The sequence below is a fragment of the Tympanuchus pallidicinctus genome, unplaced genomic scaffold (assembly GCF_026119805.1).
Source record: "Tympanuchus pallidicinctus isolate F22 unplaced genomic scaffold, pur_lepc_1.0 scaffold11, whole genome shotgun sequence".
Taxonomy (NCBI): Eukaryota; Metazoa; Chordata; class Aves; order Galliformes; family Phasianidae; genus Tympanuchus; species Tympanuchus pallidicinctus.
In genome coordinates this window covers 18,215,949-18,225,193 of record NW_026294627.1, presented here as the reverse complement: position 1 = coordinate 18,225,193, position 9,245 = coordinate 18,215,949, and the positions used below count along the sequence as shown (strand labels likewise).

Sequence of the window (9,245 nt, the reverse complement as noted above, 5' to 3'; positions counted from 1 at the left end):
ACAACACTGTGTTGTGGACAAGAGATCCACGATTCACAATTAACTGTATTTTGGAACACAACAGCATTTATAGCAAACTTTTATTCAATGCTTAAAAAAGTGTATGGAAGTTTTCATGAACAAAGCATTACTCGATGGAAAACGTCTTTGTTTCCTCCTTAAAAAGTTCTGCAAGAACATCCATTAAATGCATTTACCTACAATAATCACTTTTAAAATGCATGGGTACTTGGATTTCTTGTACACATGTATAGCATTTCCATAACTAAGAGACTTATCCTGAGCAGTGTATGAGGAGACATTATTTAAGCTGTCTAGTTACAGGACATTTATATAATTGACAACAAGCACAGAACAATGTATGGACTTTAAACATTTAATATGCCTTTTCACCAAGGAAGGCAAATGATATCTGCATGACTGTTTAACGCTGAGAGTCAATTTAGTGATCACATATTTAGATCTGCAGTATAAAGACACACACAAAACATTCTGGAGTACATTTTGTTACAATAAACCAAGTTTGTATTCCATCATCATGTGGGGCTCTCCCATAACTTCACTTTGTGAAGGATCTGAAGAAAAAAAAGAAGAGTCAAAAGCATTAGGCTTTTACCAAGCTACAAAGACCAATAAGAACTATGAAGGTGACCATACTTAATTTTTTCATTGTAATGCTTAGTGCAAAAATTACTCAATTGATTCTTGACAGTACTGCACAGTGCACCTCTGTCCAAAGCAATGATCAGATAACCAGTACACCTACAGTGGAACAGTGATGTGAGTGTTTTGTAAGGGGGCAGAAGGGAACTGCTCAAGTAAAACCAAGTAGTTCTACAAAAGCACATCCTATAATGGCTAAATGAGATCTGTATCTAATAAAATGCAAGTCTGATCACAGCTTCTTCCACAGGTTCCATACACCTTTCCAATGCAACTTTTCTTTAGAACATGAGGAGTTGATCATTCAGCCCTTCTGCTAGCTGGAACATTCTCGTGTTCTTTTCTCCAGCCTACTGCCTTGTTTCACAAAAATCCTATGCCCTTAACGATCTTCTGAGATTCCTCCCTTGCCCTAACTATGGTTCACATTGGCTGCTGTATTGAAAGACTATCCAGGAACACGTGGGAAACACAAGCCATCCCAATCACTGACAGAATGAACCTCACTTCCATACAAAAGTCCATGTCAAAAAAAAAAAACAAGGCTGCAAATGCACCTTGGAAGAAAGGTCCACTGCAGCTGTATTGGACTGCTTTTTCCTCTCATAAATAAGGCATATTAATGATTTTGTCCTCTAATCTTTCTTTCTAATTATAGAACTTATAAAAAAAACTTATGTCTTTGTAATCTCTGCCTTTCAAAATCTGTGAAATTAGTTCAAAAATCTCCGGGGATCAGACATCCAGTATAAAAGCATCATCTTCAGCTCCTCAAGAAACCCAGCCCAAAAACAAATACAGACTTCCTTAGCACTACAGATTACATTCCATGCAACTAGCAACTGAACCACACCTATTCATCTTTCCCAGGTGCTTCTTTGCCTTTTGGAACTCAATTTTTTATTTCCAGTTTTTTCCAATTTTTTTTTTTTTCCAGTCATAAAACCATGACAGCTTTTAAAAGTCTTATCCCCTAGTGGCAAAGAGCTACACAGTTCCTAAATTTCACCTTTCAGTGTTTCTAAAATATTCAAAACTATGTATATACCATTAAGAATATCCTCAAAACCGATGCATTCATCATTTCCTCTCAGAGTATCCAGTGCCATATTTGAGCTGTGAAGAAATGGGAGACGCTGGGCCTGTAGAAGGACAACAAGAGTTAAAGGTTTTTGCAAGACTGAAATGGAGATCTTTGCATTTCTGAAGTGTGAGTCACCATCCCTGAATGTATTTAAACACCTTCTGGATGTGGTGCTTGGGGATGTAATTTACAGGTGGCTGTTAGGGCAGCATGGTTAAGTTGCAGTTGGATTTGATGATCTTTAAGGTCTTTTCCAATCTGAGCCATTCTGTGACTGAGAAAAGTGACAGGCAGTCACCTGTTCCTTTGAAAACAATGATAAAGTAAGAGAACTACCAGCACACATCAATATCAAAACCTACCATCACCATCACCCTCATCACAGTTTTGAGAAGAGCAGCCTTTCACCTGGTTTCTACGTTTCACTGCAGTGCAGCTATTGGTTTTAAAAAGTTGTGCTTTCTTTTCTTCCTGTTCTGCTCCCATGAAGTTGTGGAGGGTCTACAGTCTAACTGCTGGCACAACTGTCAGATGTCCCAATACAAACTATTCCCTTAAACACTTTAGAAAGGTGTAATTAAACCACAAAGGAGCTTCTATATCTAAGAAGACACACAAAAGCAAGGAGCAAAGAGTCTTTTAAATCACCATGTTTCTCACCCTCAAATGTTTGTGGAGATTCAGTAGTAGGACCTTAGCCCTCAACTGTCTCATTTTCTGCATATCAGTTAGGAAAAAGATTTTTCCTCACAAGAGAGTACAGTTGAGATAAAGGATATATCTCAACTATATATATCCTATATTAAATATATTCTGTCTCTTGCCTTTCATCTTCAGGACAAGAAATTTCTTCCAAGTTTAATGGAACTCAGTGTGGTTCAGTAGCACAAAACCCACTGGAAGGGAGTACAAAATTCACAGAATCACAGAATTGTAGGAGTTGGAAGGGACCTCCAGAGATCATCGAGTCCAACCCCCCTGCCAAAGCAGGTTCCCTACACCACGTTGCACAAATTGCTCACGCTTACATGAAAAAACAACTCTTAGTAGCTTGATTATCTTCAACAAGTAACAAAAATAATTTACTTGGACCACCAAACTGTGTTTCCTAAGGGACAAAGTCAGCCACGTTCCAATTACTCTCCATCCAGGGGATAAAAGGGAAAAGGAGGCGGCCTCAGCTTCCCAATTAAAAGTTAAAACCTTTGAATTTCCTGTAGACCTTCCCTGATCTTACAAGAACAGCTGTAAAGAAATACTAAGCACATATCAGATTTCCTGCTCAGGTTTTGCATTGCCTCTGTATCTACTCCTACATCAATACCTGCTTCAGAGCCCCAAGCTTTCTTCTCCCTACAGCTGCAGATACTCCTTATGAATGTCATATGCTACACACAGCAAAGTATTAATTTTTGAATTAAGGGGAAAAATAGAAAGCTCGTCCACAGAAAGCTTAAGAATGCTTACCACTTCAACAAGTAGCAAATAAAACAGCAACAGCTGAAGGCCTTTAGCACACTGACTGCTCTGAAAATTACTGACTGCAATAATTCTTTTTAACAGTGCAGTGAAAACTACTTTTGGAAACCAAATGGTTGTACAGCAAGACAGAAAGACATCTTTCTGAAACCTTCCATTCCCAAAGATGCCCTCATGTGGTTTAAGCAGTGGCAGTTTGATAAGACATGCCTACCTGTTTCACTGCTCTGAGTTCCATCTGCAGCTTTAAGGGCGCGTGGAGTCCTTGAATATTTCTCAGCATGGCAAAGTTTGTTTTATCTTGATTTAACTGGAACTGCCACAAACAAAAAATGCTGTTAGTTTTTAGGAAAAGCGACTTTCAAATACGAGTGTGGAAGAGATCTGCAATGTCCTGCTTCAATGAAATTGCTAATTAATGCAGGTATAAAAATATCCAGTATTCACAGAATCACAGAATGGCCAGGGTTGGAAGGGACCTCAAGGATCATGGATCTCCAACCCCCTGCCACATGCAGGGCCACCAACCCCCACATTTAATGCTAGACCAGGCTGCCCAGGGCCCCATCCAACCTGGCCTTGAACACCTCCAGGGACAGGGCATCATATGATACCATCATATGCACATCAAATGTACACGGAAGAGAGTGATGCAGTAACATCTGTTTTATAGAACTGAAATTGAATTTTGCAGGATTTTATTATAAATCAAGCAAAGTAATTTTTTTATTATTTTTTTTTTGACACTGAGGATGTGCAACTCCACCAAGTGGTGTAGTTGTGCACTACTTTGCCACAATATTACAAGCACAGAAAAGGGAAACTAAGTCTGGTTTAACGTAAGAACAGAAAGCAGACATTGTGAATTTTACTCTTATTTACTCTATTACAGACTACTTGAAAACACTTGGAATATATCTTTTCTCTTTATCATATATACGATGTATCACTCTAAAAAAATATCACAAAGCCCATAATTTTACAAGCTGTTCTAAAACTGATCAGCAAGACAAAGAAAATCATCTACATAATAGAGGTGGGTTGTTTTTTTTTTAAAACAAAAAAGTGCTGGCTTGTGACTACTGAAGTATACAACAGACAGTTCTCAATAGCCCTGAAGCTTGAGTCACCTGGCTCCAGTTCTGACTTTCCCAGTCCTAACAACATGCCTGCAGTGTCAACATAACACGTGATTGTAAAGCAGAACAAAGAGTACCAACGTCTTATTTTAAAACCTGTACTCAGTGCTCATAACAGAACGTTGAACCTATGATCCACAGGCCACTTTCAAACAGCCCACAAGTGATGACTAAGCTGGACAAGACTACAGTTAGAACAAACTGTCTGCATACAATTTCTAGATGGGATAACGTAACGTAGAATAAAATATCTATGGGTCACAAAAAAAAATCTAACAATGAACACACATGGCAAATCTAAAGACAAAATAGGAAGATTAGCCTTCCAGAGGTGACAGGTGTGCTGCCAATCTAACTGCAGAGGTTGCACACAGAGCCTTCAGCTGGCTACACCTCAGTAGGTAAACCCTGAACTGGAGGCCCGCTTACATACTAAGAGTCACGACTAGAAGCTTAATTGTTAAATAAAGTTGCCAGCAGTGCACAAATAAAACATTACTGCTGTTACACACTTTTACCTTGCTAAAGGCAAAACCCTCCTCCACCTTCCTGGCTGGTGCACAGAGCAACCCAATGAAGCACAACACTAAATTAAAGTTCACAGTAAGAGTGAAAAAGGTGACATTTGACATTATACTTACATTTTTTTCTGACAACTCCAGTGGGTGGCTGGGCACCAACTCATTTTTCATACAAGAAAACCTAGAAATGCAAGGAAAAAAATTAGTTTCAAAAAATTAATACATGTATATTCCAACTAGCATATATTTCATAAAGACCAATAATTGCCCAGCATTTTCCTAAAAAGGAACATCAAATATTACCTACTTCTTGAAGGGATGTTTAACAGAAAATTTAAAAGAATGTGACTAAACTCACAGGCATTAGGCTATAGCTTTTAAGATTCACTTGCCAAGAACCTTGTTTAAAAAGCAAGCATTTAAGAACAGATTTTCCTCCCACATTTGAAGTTTGACATTAGCTATGGAACAATTTAACACACAAAAAAAGCAAAGCATACCCTCTGCGCAGACCATGAGCTTCAAATGATCCAGGAAGTGAAAAATCAGTAATTGGGATACTGTCTTTCAGAGAAGAAGCTCCTCTGGACTCCTGGAACACAAAGTAAGGACTATTATAGCAGAACCAGGCCTCTTTCATATGTGCTGTTAGATAAAGTAAATGAAAAATTGCTCCAAGGCTCCTCAAACGACTCTTGTACAAGTCCTACACTTCAGAGTCTCTTTAATTTAAAAAAAAAAAAAAGAAGGATTAAATCAATTATTTCAGAGTTTGATGGCTAAAGGTAGTAACAAAACGTTTTGGGGATGTGGCAGAAACAGAAACAATTAACTCCTGTTAGTTTCCACCCTGCACTGCAAGGACGGAAGGAAAGAAAGATCATGCTTGGCTTCAGTACAGACACAGTTAATCCCTTAAGAATCAGTTAAGATCAAATTGATCATGCCCATGGTTTTAGGCTCCCCATGAATAGGTGAACTCTAGCATTCTAATATCTTAGCTCACGGAAAGAGCAAAGGAGAAACACTAACTTGTAGCAGAAACTGGAATATCACACCTCATAGATATATTATATGAAGCCACCATAACCTGACAACTGACTTAAAGCAAACCTGTCTGATTTTACTGAAGTGATCTCAGCATTATTCATACAGAGTGCCTCACCAACACATTGATGTCTCTGGAAGGTGACAGTGATGAGCTGCTCAATACAGGAGTTCCCTCCAGCAGCAACACAGGATTAAACAGAAAACATGTGCTCACAACTAAGACCTCCTGTATCAACATGTTGCCACAGTAACAGTCAGTAAGCTGGTACTGATGAGAAAAACCTAAAATAGCTGCTATTATGTGCATGCATAGTGGCTGAGGGTAAAAAATTCAACATGAGGCAGCAGTGTGTTTGGAGCCTGGAAGGCCAACAGTACAGGAGGGATGCAAAACTACTGAACTGTGTTTAGAGGAAGGCCACAAAGGTGCTCAGAGGGCTGGGGCACCTCTGCTATGAAAAAAGGCTAAGGAAGGCTTGTTCAGCTTAGAGAAGAGAAAGCACTGGGGACACCTCAATGCAACCTTACAGTACTCAGAGGAAACATACAAACAAGAAGGATAGCAACTTTTTACAGGATTTTATAGTGATAGGGCACTGGGTTTAAACTAGAAAAAGGCAGCTTTAGGTTAGATGCTAATAGAAAATCCTTTACTCAAAGGCCAGCGAGGCACTGGCACAGGTTGCCTAAAGAAGCTGTAGGCACCCCATCCCTGGAAACACTCAAGGCCAGGCTGGATTGGGCCCTGGGCAGCCTGAGCTGCTGGGTGGTGTTCCTACCGACGGTACAGAGGTGGAACCGAGTGAGCTTTGAGATCCCTTCCAACCCAAACTACTCTGTAATCCTATATACATCATCTACCAATCATCACACTCAACAACAATCAGACCTTTGTGAGACTGCTGCGAAGCAAACACGCAGAAGAGAGAAATCGCCTCTAAGATGAGACGAGAGGAAAGATCAGAGCACAAGCAATTAAAACGCAAGGAGGAAGCTACGCAGCGCTGCTGTGAAGTAACCCGGGGCCCCGCTTATGCCAGAGCACTGCCCACCCCACGCAGGGGCGAGTCAGGGACCCCGCAAGCCCACCGCCGTATTCTCTGCACGAAGCTCCCTCGTTCTCAGCGCTCCGTGCCTACCGGCGCCGCTGCCCGTATAAGCGGGGCTCGGAGTTGGGCCGCGCCGGATCCCCGTGACTCAGCACGGCCCCCCTGCCCGCCCAACGCCCACCATTCTGCCAAAGGGCAGAGGCGGCGGCTAGGGCAGCAGGCAGACCGACCGCCCCCCGCCGCCTTCACGAAAAGAACGGCGGCAGCGGCGGCAGCAAAACGCCGGCTCACCACCAGCCCGCACTCACCATCCTCACTCCACGCTCTCAGCCACTTCCGCTTCCTGCTCGTCACTTCCGGTGCTCGGACCCCAGCAGAGGGGGGCGTGGCCTCTCGGGGCGTGGCCTCACAGGACGGACGTGGCCTCGAGGGGGCGTGGCCTCGATGGAGGGGGTGGAGCCGAGCGGGAGGGGCGGTGGCCGCGCTCAGCGGCCGGCCGTTGATGGCCGCTGTTGGTGGCTGCCAGCGCGCTCTGTGTGGACGCTGGCTCGCTCCCAGGCCGCGGGGCTGTTTCTGTGCGGCCATGCAGAACCCTGTGCCTGCGTTGGGCAAGGTCTGCTTTTCCTGGGGGCTGCCGCTTGCTGAGTCACCCCCGGTGTGCAGGCGTTCCCTCGCACCTGCTGGCAGCTGCGCAGTGTGGGAAGTTCATAGAATCATAGAATGGCCTGGGTTGAAAAGGAGCTCAAAGATCATCGAGTTTCAACCCCCCTGCTATGTGCAGGGTCGCCAACCTTCAGACCAGGCTGCCCAGAGCCACATCCAGCCTGGTCCAACCTGTTCCAACCTTGCCTTTTCCTGCCACCAAACCCTTTTAGTTCTCTGTGGGTCACAAGTGTGTGCAGGTGGCAAATGTGTCGCTGCTGATGGCCTGCGGGAGCTCCAGGAGGGACCTTCTCAAAGTAAATGTGGCCTTGGCCGCAATGGTTGCTCCAGGGCAGCGCCAGGTGGGCATGAGGTGTTGGGGCAGCCCTAGGTGCCCTGCTGCTCCATCAGACACATTGGAAATGGCTGTCGAGAGCTTTGATGAAGGCTGTGGTGTAAGTTGGTGGCCCAACCATCCCCACCATGCCCACTGGCCACGTTCCTCAGAGCCACGTGGTTCTTGGACATCTCCAGGGTCAGTGACTGCCCCTCCCCAGGGAACCCCTCACCACTCCTCTGGGGAAGGAATTTTGCCTAATATCCAACCCGAATACGAATGACAACAGTGTGCAAACAGGGTTAACATCAGCTTATGCTTGAAGAGGTTTGAAAGCTATTCCAAGAGTTACAAAGGTTGCCACAGAGGTTGCAGGATAAATGCAGTTTTCCTCTATCTTGGGCAAAATCAGAACACTTAGTGAAAACATTCTCGACCAAAGTTCTGGCCTTTTGTGTTACGATCGCAGGCTTAAAGCACAGACTTCAAAAGAATGGGAATGGGGAATTGGGTATTTTAAGTCATTTTTAGGAAAATGGGTACCACAAAGGTTTCTCTGATCTTATAATGGGTACTCAGATATTGTGGTGCTGGGTTCATTATTGTAGAACAGAAATGAATACAGAAAAACAAATCAAGTTCCTGTTTAACCACAGCTTACAGAAAAGCTAGGTTTGTCATTAAATGTATTTATTTATTGACCGACTTTGTTGATCAGGATATGACTGTAGAGATGAAACATTTAACTTTCAAAGTCATTCTTGCAGGATGCAGACAGGATACAGTCACTCCATGTACATTTTTACATCGCTGCGATCCAGCCTAGGCCGCATAACATAAAAGAACGTGCATTGCAAGAAAGATCTGCTCTTCCTTTAAAGGCCGGCTTTCACACTGGGGAAAACTTCCAGACATAAACAGAAATCACACGTGTATTTTCTCACCAAATTATCGAGAATTTTGAATTTGAGCAACACTTGATTTGTGCCACAATCAGCTTTGTGTTTTAATGAATTGTTTTTGTAGCATTTGGTTTCAATCTGTAGCTCTGCTGCAAGTTAGTAGGAGTTCCATGAGTTCCCAGTCAGGCTGACTGAAGCTTGATGAGAAAAGAGGGAGTGTGTGGTGAGCAATGAGTGCTCCAGCTTCTCAGGAGCAATGGGGAAGGCTGAGCTACCTCAAACCCAGGCTGACCACAGCACAGATGGTGTGCTGGAACCAGGCTGCTGGGTGTACTGCATGTCCATCTGTCCGTCTGAAGGCATCTTCCATGGTAACAGG

At 43.2% G+C, this 9,245-nt stretch overlaps 1 protein-coding gene across 1 annotated transcript; it reads right to left on the bottom strand.

Moving 5' to 3' along the window:
- Positions 1 to 46: 46 nt before the first annotated feature.
- On the bottom strand, positions 47 to 7,402 carry POMP (proteasome maturation protein). The gene is made up of 6 exons (XM_052671455.1): positions 7,294 to 7,402; positions 5,387 to 5,478; positions 5,007 to 5,067; positions 3,441 to 3,542; positions 1,712 to 1,805; positions 47 to 575 (listed from the first exon to the last, which is right to left on the bottom strand). Exons 1-6 carry the CDS (start codon positions 7,294 to 7,296, stop codon positions 508 to 510), a joined length of 420 nt encoding a protein of 139 aa, XP_052527415.1. The 5' UTR covers positions 7,297 to 7,402; the 3' UTR covers positions 47 to 507.
- Between the last annotated feature and the right edge of the window lie 1,843 nt (positions 7,403 to 9,245).

Excerpts from the sequence above, each read along its gene's own strand:
- POMP (XM_052671455.1), bottom strand. Across the intron at positions 5,068-5,386 it reads GCTCATGGTCTGCGCAGAGG|GTTTTCTTGTATGAAAAATG; the intron begins GTATGCTTTGCT and ends TTGCATTTCTAG. Across the intron at positions 1,806-3,440 it reads AACTCAGAGCAGTGAAACAG|GCCCAGCGTCTCCCATTTCT; the intron begins GTAGGCATGTCT and ends GTCCTTCTACAG.